Genomic DNA, 16,891 nt, shown 5'->3' with positions numbered 1-16,891 from the left:
TCAGATCACAAGTGGCATTGTTCGTTAATTAAGGTAAGGTGTTCAACTCCTCAATACTTTAACAGTCCGTGCCTGGATGCAGTAAGTCCTGGGTGATAAATGGCTAGTAACATTCGCATCACACAAATGCCAAGTAACAATCTCCAGCATGAGGGAATCCAACCATCGCCCCCTTGACATTCAATGGCATTACCATCACTGAATCCCTCACTATCAACATCCTGGGGGGGTTACCATTGACCAGAAACTGAACTGGACTAGCCATATAAATACAGTGGCTACAAGAGCAGGTCAGAGGCTCGGAATCCTGCGACGAGTAACTCACCTCCTGACTCCCCAGTGCCTGCCCACCATCTACAAGGCACAAGCCAGGAGTGTGATGTAGTACTCTCCACTTGCCTGGATGAGTGCAGCTCCCACTTCACTCAAGAAGCTCAACGCCATCCAAGACAAAGCAGCCCATTTGATTGGCACCACATCCACAAACATTCACTCCCTCCACTACCGATGCACAGTGGCAGCAGGTACAAGGTGCGCCGCAGCAACTCACCAAGGCTCCTTCAATAGCACCTTCCAAACCCAGGACCATTACCACCTCGAAGATAAAGACACATGGGAACACCAGCATCACCTGAAAGTTCCCCTCCAAGTTGCACACCACCCTTGACTTGGACTGATCCACTGCTGCAGGAGTGGGAACCAACCTGTGATTAAGCCCAGGAAGTTTGAAAGGAATATTGATTGTTGTTCATTCCCCACTACCAACCAGAGATAAAGACAGACCAGCAGCAAAGCTCCTCACCTGTAGGGTCACTTAGTGCGCCCGATATTTCTTTCACTGGAGCGTTGGCGGAGAACATGCTCTTGCCAGCATTCAGCCTTGAGGCACACTCAGCTGTTTCATCCTCCTCGTCCACGTCTGGGAACTCCCACTGTGACTGGCCCGTCTGCTCATTGAGATAGAAATAGCGCCGGTGCTCCCTACGGCGTGACAGAAAGGACACACTTAGTTTGGGGGGCGACTGCAGGTGCACCCTGCCAGAGGCGAAAAAAAACAGGTATGATTTTTTTTGCCAACAGGAGGTTTGGCACCTCCTGCTCCTAGCAGTCTAGGAAAGCAGAGGTTAAACAGAAAACCTCATGATTTAATTTTGGTTTGTATTTTTGCTTTTTTAAAATATTGTGCCTTTTTAAAAAGGCATTTACAAATTACGGCCCAATTATCGTCGTATTCGGTGGGAGAAAAAGGCTGCCTGATAATGGTGGCACAGAGCAAGATATCTGATGGCTAATTCAGACATCCTTTTTCATCTAGAAGCAAACAAGGAAGGAATTAGTGCAAAAATATTCTTCAAGCTGAAAAATAAAACTATTTTAAAAAAATTTATATATAAAAACACATTTATGTATTTTACAGATACAGTAAACTGGAAATAGAGAAAAGAAAATAATTCTGACCTGTGCTTCCGGCAATAATCTTGGTCTTCTCGCGTAGCTGCTGCAGGAGGCACCTTCCCTCTTTCTCTTGTGTAGTCGGCTCAGGAATTCCATCTCAGAAATTTCCAGCAAAGCGCAGACATTTCTTGCATGCGCACTCTCTCTCTCTCCCGCCCCTTTCCCCTTTATCGTTAATCCCTTACTCAACACAATTATATGAGCAGTCTATCTGTTCAATTCCAACACTCAAACCTCAGCATGAGAAATTGCCAAATTTTGAGGGTTATACTTTAGGCTGGTCCAATGATTTTGGTTTTGCTTTTGGGATTTGCATACATGCAGGAGTGTTACCAAATTAGCAGTTTAGTGAGCTGGCAGTCTGCAACTACTGTTGCCACGTCGTCATGTGGAGATGGGGAGGGGGGGGTCACAGTTCGGTTGTCACGTGTCAAAGGTGAAAGGTGAAAAAGTAGAAGAGTGCGTACCTGTCCCAATGGCAGGACCAGCCTTTTGGGGATGCATTAGATTCATAGTGTTTAATCTGTAAATCAGCTTCCTGCAGTTTGCGTTTCAGGTATTGGCCATTCAGTGCTCCTTCTCGCCAGTCTGATATTCGAGTCTGAAATCCAAGAGAGGTGTCATTAAAGAAAAAGCTCTCCCTCTGAGGGCTTCCCACCCCTCAAACACCAATTCAGGTTGTGTGTGGAATGAATAGAGTCAGTCTCAAACCTCAATCTGGAGCAGCAGGAAGTGGAAGTTGGAGATAGATTGTCTGCTAATTCCCAGGAATTCCAGTTTGCTGGAGAGAGTGTTTGCCAATTCAGCAATCTGAAACTGAAGAACGAGTCAATGTCAATGCTCACAATGTTTGCACCACCAAGACATCCCCTTCCCCATCCCACGAGCATCCCCTGGGCCCCATAGTGGTCCCCAAAATGTCCTAGCATACTGAGCCATACGATTATCCGAAAAGGCCGCAGCTAGTTAAACAATAAAGAAATGCCAACACAGCCTAGACTTTGGACTTGCCACCTTCAATTCACCGCGGTCATCCTTTTCTTCTGGAGGAAGTTTTGGTGCAGCTGATTGCTTTTCTGCAGATCCTTCAAGATCCATTTCACTTTCCTCAGGATCAACGCTCGGCTTTTCAGGAGCTGCAGAGAGAAATCAGGTGGTGTGGGAATGGGGTGTGCAACAGGAAGCTAGATGAACAGGTTACTGAAATCATTCAACACTTGGCTATGACATTAAGTTACACACAATATTCAACCATTTTCTTTCAAATTATTATTACCCAAACCTATAATTCCCCTCCATATATAACTGTCAAACTGTAATTGTCAAAATAATTTATCACGTTGTATTCCTGCACAATTCCCTGTTGGTTACAGGAGCTGAGTGAAATTAGGTTGGGTGTCTCGGCCTATTCCCAATGGGCAGACAGTAAATGGACTTTTATTGGTACAAACCATCAGGTTTGCTCATTACAGTCACAAAAGTTGGTATGAAAAATATAAATCTCACACTCATTTTCACTCTGTGCTTCTTAAAAAAAATTCTTTCATTGGATGTGGCTTCGCTGGCTAGACCAGCATTTGTTGCCCACTCCTACTTGCCATTGAGAAGGTGGTGATGAGCCACCTTCTTGAACCATAGCAGTGCATGTAGGGTAGGTACATCCACAGTGCTGTTAACTGATTAAACCTGTGCTTGTACCTGCCCTGAGAGTGTGTGATTGCACAGTGTAGAGGGAGCTTGACACCATGTGAATGAAATGCGATTCCTCCACTGAGCCATTTTGAACAAGTTAAGCTTGCACGTTATGGTAATGTCATGGCCATTGACATTAGAATCCCGGGATCAGGAGTTGTGAAGTTGATCATAAAAACTGCTGGACTATCATAAATCTGAGCTGGTTTACGAATGTCCATATCTCCCACAACCGGCCAGTCCAGTCTTATCCCTCCTGCAGAAGATATGCACAAGTACAAACAAATGAAGGCCCACCATATCCCTAGGGCTGCAAGGGAGGGGTTACAAATGTGGCCTTGCAGCACTGTCCAATCCTGGAAACAAAAAACAAAGCTTGGCCGTCCAAACAGGGACAAAACCTTTCCAATGAAGTTTCTCCAATCACTTACCAGTTTCAGCACAGTGCGTTCCCTCCGGGGTGATGTCACGTTCTAGGTTATCTGAAGCACGACCAGTAGACTCGGGGCTAAAAGTGCGAACCAGTGCCTGCCACTTCCCTTTCCTATGGACGTGCTTGCTGCTCTCAGACACCTGCCCCTCCTGCACTAAAGTCTGGCTGCTATCAGAGCGCGGACTTGACCCAGTCAAGCTGGCATCGCCCTCCTCCAGTGCACGCAGCTCTGCCTGTGAACACATGGACTGAGTCAAAAACTATTGATATAAAAAGCAAATAAAACAAAGCTACACAAATGACTCTGCCTTTCTTGTTGCTGTTTTAATTTGCAGGTAGATCTTGCCCACGGCATGTAGATTTTGCAGTTGTGAAAGTGAAAGATCTTCTTCAGTGTCACTTCTTACCCCAGGTATCCTGGGTCTTGGCGTGAGCACCAGCTCAGAGCAACTGTGTGCTGGGGCCACATTTGCACAAGGATGAGTTTGACCCATGGTGTGTGGGTTATTGATACATGAAAACACCAACGCCCCTCAAATGTCCACTTGGCCCTTCTCAGCTGTTCATTACCCTTGGTCCCAGCAACCAGCTTAAAATATACATTATGCTGTCCAAATCATTCCGTGCCCACCCAAATTCAAAAGAATTGCAAATATTAGCGGATCCTCAGTGGCATCACTCCTCATTGCAACTTAAGAGTGACACTTCACCTTCCAAGGATAGGAGTGTTATGCAATGATGCACCATGCATTACTCTGCTGTAATTCAGAGGATAATTTATTGTTTAGTAAGCACAGTTTCAGATTATCATGTAATTGTGTGGTGAAGGAACTGGGCAGATTAGAAATGCAAGTTTAGTTCTGCTGTTCACAAGCACCCAGTCTCTCTCTTACCACAGACAGTTTTGCATCCTTCAACTGAAGCATAATTTTACCTTCTTTCTCTCCAGCACCAACTCCAGTTCCCGGGTATACTCTTCCTCCTCCTCTTTCTCCACTCCCTCCTCTTCCTCTGCGCTCTCCAGGGAAAGGTTTAAGCTCGGACGATCCTCTTGTGATGCTTCTTGCACTTGCATGCTGCTGTTGTTCTTGCCACTGTCCTCCTCAACAACCTCTTCTTCCTGGCAAATCAATTTCTTCCGCCACTTTTCCTCGGCTTTCTTCACCTCTTCGGGAATGAGAGGAGCCAGCAGAGATGCGGCGACACCTGAATGTTCCTCTTTCTCGCCAGCCAGTGCAAACACACTCTCGTTCACTTCCTTTGGAAGTAGAAAAAAGTAGGTTAGAGACATGACACGCAAAGGAGCCAGCACGGCCGTGATTCAAAGTTACCTGTACATCAGTGGCCCCACTGAAATAAATGCAGGCTTCCGCACAAGATTTTTATTTTTGTTGCCCCTTGCCCTGCAGAAAAGCAACAGATATCACCTTATTTCACCCCTACCTTCTTCTTCAGGTTTCTGCCATCTGGCTTTGCCACAGTTTGGTCATGGTGATAGATGCCTGTGTGCTGATAATTACTCTCCAATTCGCCAGCGGACAGGGTCACGGAGCTGAAAGACAACACACGGTAACATGCGTTTCCTCACTGCACTGCTCAAAAGGTCCTGTGGCAACACACCTTCCCAAAACTGAATGGCCTTGCTGCCTCCCCCTCCATTTCAACAGCTACTGTCAGCACCCACCCCCACACCACTAAGCATCATTACATGACATCTTAAAAGACCGATTCTTCTCTATACATAGTATAGGTAAACTCTCACACAACTCAATTTCCTGGTTGCAATGTGGAAGTTATAGAAGTTATTTAAAGTGTTGGTTAGATACCACACATAGAGAAGGATGGATTAGCCTTGGAGAGGTGGAGCGCAGGTTCACAGAATGATACTGGGGATAATAGGTAGGTTGCATAGACTACGCCTGCATTCCCTTGAATGTAGAGGAGTAAGGGATGTTCTAATTCTGTGTTTAAAATGATCAAAGGAATTGACAAGGTAGGTAGAGAAACTGTTTCCTTTGGTGGGGGGAGGCCAGTACAAGGGAGCATAATCTTAAAATTAGAGTTCGGGGTGATTTGAGGGGTAGTGGAAATCAGGAACTCTTGCTCAAAGATCCCCTTCCTCACACAAGTGCTGGGGTCAAGTGAAAATGTAAAAAAGCCGAGTGAAGGTATTCATGAAATGGAGCAAGGGTGGGGTGGGGGTTGTGGGGGTAGATGGAGTTAAGATATAGATCAACCAAGATGGAACAGGCTCAAGGGGCTGAATGGTTTACTTCTGTTATGTTCTCATGAGTGGAAACTGTCAAGGATTCTGAGACACCACTTGGTCCCAGGGAGCCTCACAGCTATAAAGGGGAATTCCAACTTTATACAAGGGCCTTGCTGTAAATATCCTACCATACACCCAAACGACATGTTCGACCAGCACATGGGATATAAACTTAAAACTGAGCTGCATGACCGGAGGTACCATAGCAAACAAAGCACTGGGTTGGTAGTGTTTACCGAAGCTGTAAGCTGTATGAAGGGGGACTTAAAGCACACAATGCTACTGCAACTCGTAATCAACCTCAACCTCATCTGCTGACTGTCTTTGTAAAGAGCAGCCCCAAGGTTTGTTTAATTTTGGACTTTGCTCTTTGGATTTATCTCCCCTCTTTCAACTTATATTTAAATTACAACAATTGTACTCTTGCCTCTAATTCACATTTCTCTCTTCTATATCTTTCTTTAATTTACTCAGGGAAACAGTTCCAATAATCAGCTATTAAACCAACTCTAGAGTGTTAATGGTGGCAAGCATATTCTCTCAGCAGGCGGCCTTTAGAAACTATACAGTTGACTTACATTAAATAAGAAGAAATGCCCTTAGCTGAAGGCAATGTGGTTAATCCACAAGTGGCCAATCTGATTTTAGATCTCAGGCAACGACTCCAGCCTGCACGGATGATGAGGTACTTGCCTTGCTGTCACTTCACATTAACTGGACTCTTTACAAACCAGAATGTTGCCTCACGACTGCCATCAAATACATCTTGAAGCACTGTCACTTGAAGGACACTGTGGGCTCATGCGCTATTACCAGGGATTACCACTGCTCCCATGTGCTACATGGGATTTACAGCACAGAAACTGATCATTCAGCCCATTGTACTATATTTTTGCTCTGTAAAAGCCTCCTCCCACTCTACGCTCACCTACCCTAAAAGATCAATAGGAACAAGCCATATGATCATTTAAGCCTGTTCCGCCATTCACTAAGATCAGGGCTGAGCTTCTAGATCAACTCCACTCTGTCCCATCAAAAGTCTATCAATATACTGTGCTCATCAAATGAGCATCCACAGCCCTCAGGGATACATTTGTGAATCTTTGGAATTCTGCAAGTGAAGTAATTTCTGATCTGCCCTAAATGACTGACCCCTCCAGAGAATATAAGGCCATCTAATCAATCTCTCCACATCCCAGGAAGCAATCTAGTGAACCTTTGTTCCACCTGCTCCAAGGCAAGTATATCCTTCCTTAGGTAAAGAGATCAAAATGTTACACAGTACTTCAAAAATGGTCTCACCAGAGCCCTAAATAATTGCAGCAAGACTACCGTACCACTCTAAACCCCTTCCGATAAAGGTCAATTTACCATTTACATATAATTTGTCTAATTGTTTATTGTACCAGCGTGTTAACTGTGATTCCTTTACAGGGACCCCAAAATTTCATTGAATGCCAACATTTACTAGATTCTTACCTATCTAAAAAAATGTTTTTTCTTCCAAAGTGGATAACTTCACACTTCTCCACATTATAGTCCATCTGCTACCTTGTCCAACAACTTAAACAGTCTATCTAGCCCTTTGCAGTGTATTTATGTTCTCAAGTTTTAATTCCCCACCTAGCTTTGTATCAGCACCTGTATGTTTATGGTTTCTAGTTTTGTGGAAACATTTTATAATGTTAAAGACTATCAGGTCACCCCTCAGCCTCCTCTTTGTTACCTCATGATCTAGATGATGTGTATTACTAGGAGTATTTTACACAGCACGTTGAAATGTGAGCCCCTCCTTGCGTCACTGTCTTGAGACCCTTCTCCATCCATTACTCTTGTACGGTGCATACATAGAATGGATAATCTTGGATTACCGTATAAAATTGGACATCATAACCTTTCCACACACTCTCCTTTGGGTCAAACAGGACATCAGGATCAGTGTTTAAAAGAAAATAGCAAAATCAGAACATTAGTGAGTGGCTTACTTTTAACGGAAGAAAGTGGAAAATATGAATGATAAATTGAATAGGAAATATAAACCCATGTCACTGGAATACCAGGGCTAAAAAGCTCAACTGTGATGTACCAAGTGGAGGTATTGTCCTGCAATGTCTTAGTTCTAGACCTTGAATGCCTTTATTAACATACCAATCTAAGAGCACCCTTGATATTTCTCTCCATCGCATCAGTACTTAGGCTGGATCTAGTCTGAAGGACGTCCTGAACTTATTCAAGCTAGTGCCAAATGTAATGGGCCAGTTTTGAACATTCGTACTCCAGTTTCTCAAGCTCCTCTCACCCCCAAGCCAACCAACCAACCAGCCTGTAAACCCTCCTCCATTTTCTACCTCACACTACTGCCATTGATGCAGCTATTTTCCCCACATTAATGCTGGAGTTGTGGAGTGTGGGGCAGAATTTGAAATGAAATTAACTAACCCCTAGGCTCAGTGACTCTAGCAATGTAACAAAATTATAAATTGCCCAAAAGTTAAATTCTGTGATACTTAATCTAAACCCTTTGTGTAGCACGTCAGAACGCTAATCAGTTACCTTCTGCATGATCTCAATAGTAAACGGGTACAGGAACAGACACAGGTAGGTGCAAGATCACCACTTGCACTACATAGCGACGAGCCAGTCGTCGGATGACCCCCGACTCTTGTGTAAACCGAGATGCTGGACCCCCTGGCGAGGTAGCCCTTCATATTTCACACTTTGCTAGGAGCGGAGACATCGCACATGGTTTGTTTGGTTAGAATCACTCTGTAAAATCAGCACTATATTTCAGAAACTCCAGGCAGCAACAGCTGAGTCTAGGTGGTGTGGCCCCTGCCCAGCTCCAATCCCTCACTCCTCTTGTACGTACTCACATGCTTGGCTGTCTTGTTTCAAAGCCCTCAACTTGGGCCATGTGTTTTGCTACTGCTGGGTCTTCTCCATTAATGCGGTTTAACTTTCTCTCATGAAAAGACAAACGGATGTAAACAACTGTCAGATGTGCATTTCCATCCATTCCACACAACTATAACACCCTGGATTCCGACCGAGGTCACACGCTTAAAATCAAAGCATGTGTCCAATCACTACATGGGTTTAAACATGACAAAATTACAATGGGTGGGTTTGGTGGGTAGGGCAGAACGTTCTATGACCTCTGAGTTAACTCGCACAATTTCTACAGCTTGCCCCACCCCACAAGGACAAGCCAGTGCCTTCGGGATGTCTCAAATCATCCCTAAATTAGCTGGGGCACAACAAAGGCTCTTTCCTCTTTGGTCAATGTCACCAGCATGGTTGCAGTTGCAGGGGGAGGAAACTGAATTTACAGCAAGTGCCAATTTGCAAGCTTTTCTTTTATTTAAACAACATTGGAATGCAATTTTAGATAACGCAAATTAACCAGTTAAACTATCCACTTGGTGTTGACAAATATCACTGCACAAGACATAGCACTGGAATGCTCATCAGAAGTGTGTGGAGATCCGCTGTGGTTAAGCACCTACCTGTGTTGGTAATGTAGACCTTGCAGCTGAGCAGCCAGATAGAGGGGCAGCTCCCACGTCACTTCATTGGTTTGAACGTTCCAGTAATAGTAGCAGCCTGTGTTCTCATCCCACACCTCCTGCCAGTCGCCCATATCCACGTTAACTGTACAGTGAGAGACAAAGCCCGTGCTCATTACTTGTACGTATCAATAAAGCACACCCACCTCCAGACACAACAGTTCTCCAGCAGGGAGGGTAAGGTGGTCTGACCCATTCGTACTGAATTGGTTGGGAGGTAGGGGATCTGGGGAAAATGCATACATACTCCCAGTTGGCAGGATATGGGTTAGTGGTATCCAAACATCTGTACTGGGGTTTCACCTTTTCACTATATTTATCAATTATTTAGATAAAGGAATAGAGAACTATATATCCAAGTTTGCTGATGACACCAAGTTAGGTGGCTCAGTCGTGCAGGTGAGAACAAAAATTGCAAAGGGTCACTGTTAGATTAAGTGAGTGGGCAAAACTGGCAGATGGTGTTTAATATGGAAAAGTATGACAGCATCCACTTTACACCCAAGATAGATAGATCAGGGTATTTTCTACATGGCGAGGGGCTAGGAACTACAAAGCAGAAAGGTTTAGAGATTCAAGTACAGAAATCACTAAAAACTGGTGGATAGACATAAAAACGAAGGTAAAAGGCTACTGAAATGCTGGGCCTTTAGGACTGGAATACAAAGTAATGTTAGTTACACTGTCCTGGCGGACCAACATATGGAATACTGTATTCAATTCTGGGCACCACACCATAGGAAGCTCATACTGGCCTTGGAGGCTCCAACACAGTTCATCAGAGTGACACCACGCCAAGAGAACTAAACTGAGGACAGGTTACTTAAAGTAGGTTTGTATTCCCTCAAGCATAGATGGTTATAGGTTAATCTAGTGAGGAGTTTAAGATGACTAAAACATTTGATAGGGTAGTTAGAAAGAAATCACATCCTCTGGTCAAAGGATCCAGAACAAGGGGACGCAATCTTAAAATTAGAGTTAGACCATTCAGAGGTGATGTTCAGAAGCACACTTTCACATAAAGGGTAGTGGGAATCTGGAACGCTCTTCCCAAAAAAAAACTGTTGAGGCTGGATGTGTGTTTGGGGAGGTTGGGGTGGGGTGGGGGGTATCAATTGCAAATTTTACATCAGAGATTGACAGATTTTTGTGAGACAGGGGTTTAAGTGTTTCAGAGTAAAGACAGGAATTTGTTCCTGGGGCATGGGCACCAAGGCCAGCATTTATTACATAGCCCTGAAAGGCAAAAGTGAAGCAGATGGGTTTTTATAACAATCTGGCATGATCATTATTGCGGTTCATTTTTTTATTCTACATTTAAATTTTACCAGCTGCTGTGGTGAGATTTGAACTCATGTCTCTGGAGAATTAGTCTGGACCTCTGGATTACCAGTTCAGTAACATTAACTCCAGCTAGTAGGGTGATGGCAGCTGTGGCAAAGATACAGATAAACCATGATCTAGCTGAATTATAGATTGGCTTAAGGGGTTGAATGGCTTCCTCCTTATGTTTGTCCCCTCCTGTTCCAAAAGAGTTAACTCTTAATGGGACCTTAATAGCCCTTTGGGCACTTCATCCAAGTGGCCCTTCATTATTTGAGCATCTGTCCGGAGCATTGAGAGGCTGTTCACTTATGATGGGCATCATGGCAGATTCCAGCTTGTCAACATTTTGCCCATTTGACCTGGTGGATGGTTTTGTGGCGTGGGGGGGGGGGGGGGGGGGGTGGAGTCTGTTCCAACATTTCCTGGAACACCAAATGGGCAGCCATTATAGCCAGCAAATATTACTTATAATCTGCTAGCTTTGAGATAATGGCCAAGAGAAAAGGTTAGGCTAAAAGCAACATATTTAGATGCTAGAAGCCTGAAAGAGACAGAAAATCCTGGAAATACTCAAGTCAGGCAGAAGTGGAGAGAGAAACAGTTAACCTTTCAGGTTGATGCCTTTCACCAGAACTGGGAAAAGAGGTAACAAGTTGTAAGAAAGTACAGAGGTGGATGGGCAAGAACAAAAAGGAAGTTCTGTGAAAAGGCAAGGCAGGAGAGATGAAATGACAAAAAGGATGACAGCGCAAGGTGAAGGGTTCCCCTCCACCAGGGGCTGCAGGGCTCCTGAATGTATCTGCTCCACTCCTCACACTTCTACTCTCAGCACCTCATTTTCCTCCTTCCCAGAAGTACACTAAGGTTCCCATTGCTCTCACCTTCCATCCCACTAGTTTCCACATTAAATTATCATCTTCCTCCATTTCTGATACCCCCAGCATGAAGTCAGACATATCTTTCCCTCTCCTATCAGCATTCCAAAGAGACTATTCCCCCTGCAATACACTGGTCCACTTCTCAATCATCCCCAATACCCAATCCCCTTTCCACAATACCTTTCCATGCAAGTACACTCGATGCAACACCTACCCTTTATCTCCCTCCATCTCAACACTCAGGCCCCAAATACTCCTTCCAGGGCTGAAACAATTTACATGCGCTTCTTTCAATTTATTATACTGTATTTGCAGATCACAATGGCGGTCTCATCTGCACTGGGAGACTAAACTCAGATTGATTGCTTTGTGGAACATGTTTGTTCAGTCCACATGCGTGACCCTGAGCTTGTGGTCACATTTTATTTTAAATCCACATTCCACTCTGCTCTTGGCCTTCTGCACTATTCTAATGTGGCTCAATGCAAGCTCGAGGGACAGCACCTCATTGATCAATCAGGGACTTTACTGTCCTCTGGACTCAAAACAGAGTTATTCAAATGGAGAGACTGCAGAATGCTGTGGTACAAATGGATCTGCGTGTCTACGTATATGAAGCACAAACAGGTAGCACGCAGGCGCAGCAAGTAATTAAGGCGGCAAACGGAATGCTGGCCTTTATTGCAGGAAGGATGGAGTATTAAAGTAGGGAAGTCTTGCTATATCTGTACAGGGTGTTGGTGAGACCACACCTAGGGTATTGTGTGTAGTTTTGGTCTCCATACTTAAACGTGCATATACTTACATTGGAAGCGTTTCAGGTAAGGTTCACTAGGTCCATTCCCACACAGGAACACAGCAGTAAACTCAGGTTTACTCCCAGTCCCACGTGCAAGCGAGTACAGAAACAGGAGAACTGGCGATTAAACACTTGGATGGAAAGTTGCTGTAGGAGGGAGGGTATCAGTTTTCTGAGGCATTGGGACTGGTTCTGGGGAAGGTGGGACCTGTACAAGCCGGATGGTCTACACCTGAACAGGACTGGGACGAATATCCTCACAGGGAGATTTGCTAGTGGTTGTTGTGGCGGGGGGGGGGGGTTAAACTAGATTGGCAGGGGGATGGGAACCTGAGGGCAAATTCAGAGCAGGAAACGGGTGATCGAGAATTAGCGAATGACTCCAAAAGACAGAAGCAGCACAGATTAAAAAGTGTACCGCACAGGAATTTGGCAGCATTAAAAGGCATATGTGTAAATGCAAGGGCCATAGTAAATAAAGCCGATGAGCTGAGGACACAGATAGACACATGGCAGCACGATATCATCACTATAGCAGAAACTTGGCTTAAGTGGGGGGCAAAAATGGCAGCTCAACATCCCTGGATAATGAGTTTTCAGGTAGGATAGGGAGGGGGATGAAAAAGGTCAGGGTGTAGTATTATTTGTTAAAGAATCAATTACAGCTGTGAGGAAGGATGATATACTAAATGAAGCATCAAATAAGAGTTGAGCTCAGAAATAAAAAAGGGGCAGCCACACTGCTAGGAGTGTATTATAGATACCCAAATAGTGGAAGGAAGTTAGAAGAGCAAATATGTAGGCAGATTTCTGAGTGAAAAAACAGTAGGGCAGTAATAGTTGGGTACTTCAACTACCCTAATATCAATTGGGATACAGTGTGAAGGGCACAGAGGGCACAAAATTCTTGAACTACATTCAAGGGAACTTTTGCAGCCAGCACACAAGCCCAATTCTAGATTTAGTCATAGGAAATGAAGCTGGACAAGTGGACAAAGTAGCAGTGGGGAGCCATTTTAGAGATAGTGATCATAATACAGTTAGATTTAGCATCATTATGGAAAACATGACATACAAAATAGGAGAAGTAGGCCATTCGGCTCCTCAAGCCTGCACCACCATTCATGAAGATCATGGCTGATCTGTTTGTGTTTCGAGCTTCGCTTCTCAGCACAGGAATTTGGCAGTGTTAAAAGGTATATATGTAAATGTAAGGGATATGGTAAATAAAGCCGATGAGCTGAGGGCACAGATAGATACTTGGGAGGAGCCGGGAGTTGAAGAGGGGCGCGGGAGGAGCCGGGAGTTGAAGAGGGGCGCGGGAGGAGCCGGGAGTTGAAGAGGGGCGCGGGAGGAGCCGGGAGTTGAAGAGGGGTGCGGGAGGAGCCGGGAGTTGAAGAGGGGCGCGGGAGGAGCCGGGAGTTGAAGAGGGGCGCGGGAGGAGCCGGGAGTTGAAGAGGGGCGCGGGAGGAGCCGGGAGTTGAAGAGGGGCGCGGGAGGAGCCGGGAGTTGAAGAGGGGCGCGGGAGGAGCCGGGAGTTGAAGAGGGGCGCGGGAGGAGCCGGGAGTTGAAGAGAAGCGTGAGCAGAGCCGGGAGCTAAGGAGAAGCTGGGAGAGCAGAGGTGACTGAGGGAGTTCGGTGAGGAGGGAACGAGGTGATCCTTTGAGTACCGTGAGTATGGTCGGGTAAGTATTTACTACTTTTGTCGCTTATAGTTTTTAAGGTCTTATTTTGTGGTTCATCGTTTGTAAGGACAATATTCTGTAACAACGAGGAGCAGGGAAGAAGGGCCCTAGAGTAATTGATATTATTTGATATTAAGTATCTTCCGAAAGGTTTAATTTAAGTTAAAGGGGTAAGTCATGGCAGGAGAGCTCAAAGCCGTGGTGTGCTCCTCCTGTTCTACGTGGGAAGCTGGGAACATTTGCAGTGTTTGGGGCCAGCATGTGCACGGGAAGTTGTCTCCAGCTGCAGCTCCTGGAAGTCTGGGTTCTGGAGCCGGAGCGGCGGATGGGGACACTGTGGAGCATCCGCGAGGCAGAGAGTATCGTGGATAGCACATATAGAGAGGTAGTCACACCGCAGGCTACGAGTCCACAAGCAGAAAGGGAATGGGTGATCACCAGGCCGGGCAAGAGGACGAGGCACCCAGTGCAGGAATCACCTGTGGCTATTCCCCTGCAAAACAGATATATCGCTTTGGATACTGTTGAGGGGAATGGCCTCTCAGGGTAAAGCAGCAACATCCAAATTCGTTGCGCCACAGTTGGCTCTGCTGCACAGGGGAGGAGTAAAAAGTGTGGGAATGCAATAGTTATAGGGGATTCAGTTGTAAGGGGAATAGATAGGCGTTTCTGTGGCCGCAAACTAGACTCCGGGATGGTATGTTGCCTCCCTGGTGCTAGGGTCAAGGATGTCTCAGAGCGGCGAGAGGACATTTTGAAGGGGGTGGGTGAACTGCCAGTGGTCGTGATACACATTGGTACAAACGACATAGGTAAAAAAAGGGATGAGATCCTAAAAGCAGAATATAGGGAGTTAGGAAGTAAGATGAAAAGTAGGACCTCAAAGGTATTGATCTCAGGATTACTACGAGTGCCACGTGCTAGTCAGAGTAGAAATAGCAGGATACATCGGATGAATACATGGCTGAAGAGATGGTGTGAGGGGTGGGGTTTCAGATTCCTGGGACATTGGGACCGGTTCTGGGGGAGGTGGGACCAGTACAAACTGGACGGGTTACACCTGGGCAGGACCGGGACTGATGTCCTGGGGGGAATATTTGCTATAGTGGTTGGGGAGGGTTTAAACTAAGATGGTAGGGAGATGGGAACCTATGCAAGGAGTCAGAGGAAGGGGAATCAAGGACAAGAACAAAAGACAGAAAGGGGAATAAGAAAAGTGATAGGCAGAGAAATCAAAGGCAAGAATTAAATAGGGCCTCAGTGAAAAATAGTGGGAACGGGACAAGTAATGTCAAAAAGACAAGCCTTTGTGCCTTAACACGAGGAGCGTTCGCAATAAAGTGGATGAATTAACCACGCAAATAGATGTAAACAGGTATGATATAGTTGGGATTACAGTGACATGGCTGCAGGGTGCCCAGGGATGGGAACTGAACATCCAGGGGTACTCAGTATTTAGGAAGGACATTGACAAAAAGGAAAAGGCGGTGGAGTTGCATTGCTGGTTAAAGAGGAAATTAACGCAATAGTGAGGAAAGATATTAGCTCCAACGATGTGGAATCTGTATGGGTAGAGCTGAGAAACACTAAGGGGCAAAAAATGTTAGTGGGGGTTGTATATAGACCCCCAAACTGTAGTGGTAATGTTGGGAATTGCATTAAACAGGAAATTAGAGACGCATGCAATAAAGGAACATATGTAATTATGGGTGACTTTAATCTGCATATAGATTGGGCAAATCAAATTAGTAACAATACCGTAGAGGAGGAATTCCTGGAGTGTACACGGGATGGTTTTCTGGACCAATATGTTGAGGAACCAACTAGAGAACAGGCCATCCTAGACTGGGTATTGTGTAATGAGAAAGAAATAATTGGCAATTTAGTTGTGCGAGGCCCCTTGGGGACCATAATATGATAGAATTCTTCATCAAGATGGAGAGTGACGTGGTTGATTATGAGACGAGGGTTCTGAATCTTAATAAAGGAAACTACGATGGTATGAGGTGCGAGTTGGCTATGATGGATTGGGAAACGTTACTTAAAGGGATGACAGTGGACAGGCAATGGCAAACATTCAAGGGGCGCATGGGTGAACTGCAACAATTGTTTATTCCTGTCTGGCGCAAAAGTAAAACAGGAAAGGTGGCCAAACCATGGCTTACAAGGGAAATTAGAGATATAATTAGATCCAAGGAACAGGCATACAAATTGGCCAGAAAAAACAACAGACCTGAGGATTGGGAGCAGTTTAGAATTCAGCAAAGGAGGACCAAGGGATTGATTAAGAAGGGGAAAATAGAGTATGAGATTAAGCTTGCGGGGAACATAAAACTGACTGTAAAGGTTTCTACAGGTGTGTGAAGAGAAAAAGATTGGTGAAGACAAATGTTAGGTCCCTTACAGTCAGAAACAGGGGAATTTATAATGGGGAACAAAGAAATGGCTGACCAACTAAATACATACTTTGGCTCTGTCTTCACAAAGGACGACACAAATAACATACCAGAAATGTTGGGGAACACAGGGTTTAGAGATAGGGAGGAACTGAAAGAAATCAGTATTAGTGGGGAAATGGTGTTGGGGAAATTGATGAGATTGAAGGCCGATAAATCCCCAGGGCCTGATAATCTACATTCCAGAGTACTTAAGGAAGTAGCCCTAGAAATGCTGGATGCATTCTACAGACTCTGGAACAGTTCCTACAGATTGGAGGGTAGCTAATGTAACCCCATTATTTAAAAAGGGAGGCAGAGAGAAAACAGGAAATTATAGACCAGTCAGCCTG

The 16,891-nt window shown here is 45.1% G+C and overlaps 1 protein-coding gene across 4 annotated transcripts in view; it reads right to left on the bottom strand.

Annotated features, from left to right (window-relative positions):
- Positions 1-16,891, bottom strand: part of fnbp4 (formin binding protein 4) — a 59,648-nt gene that overhangs the window by 15,156 nt on the left and 27,601 nt on the right. For 2 of the 4 annotated variants that reach the window (XM_078548811.1, XM_078548814.1), the window contains 8 exons: positions 9,356-9,500; positions 5,024-5,132; positions 4,515-4,838; positions 3,579-3,813; positions 2,467-2,591; positions 2,167-2,271; positions 1,923-2,056; positions 803-981 (listed from right to left, as the gene is read on the bottom strand). In XM_078548811.1, coding sequence (XP_078404937.1) covers positions 803-981; positions 1,923-2,056; positions 2,167-2,271; positions 2,467-2,591; positions 3,579-3,813; positions 4,515-4,838; positions 5,024-5,132; positions 9,356-9,500 — 1,356 coding nt within the window. The remainder of the gene's footprint in view (positions 1-802; positions 982-1,922; positions 2,057-2,166; positions 2,272-2,466; positions 2,592-3,578; positions 3,814-4,514; positions 4,839-5,023; positions 5,133-9,355; positions 9,501-16,891) is intronic. The other 2 variants (XM_078548812.1, XM_078548813.1) reach the window with 2 other exon arrangements.

This window comes from Cetorhinus maximus, chromosome 9 (assembly GCF_964194155.1).
Source record: "Cetorhinus maximus chromosome 9, sCetMax3.hap1.1, whole genome shotgun sequence".
NCBI lineage: Eukaryota > Metazoa > Chordata > Chondrichthyes > Lamniformes > Cetorhinidae > Cetorhinus > Cetorhinus maximus.
Note: the sequence above shows the minus strand (reverse complement) of the source record. Positions and strands in the feature narration are given on the sequence as shown.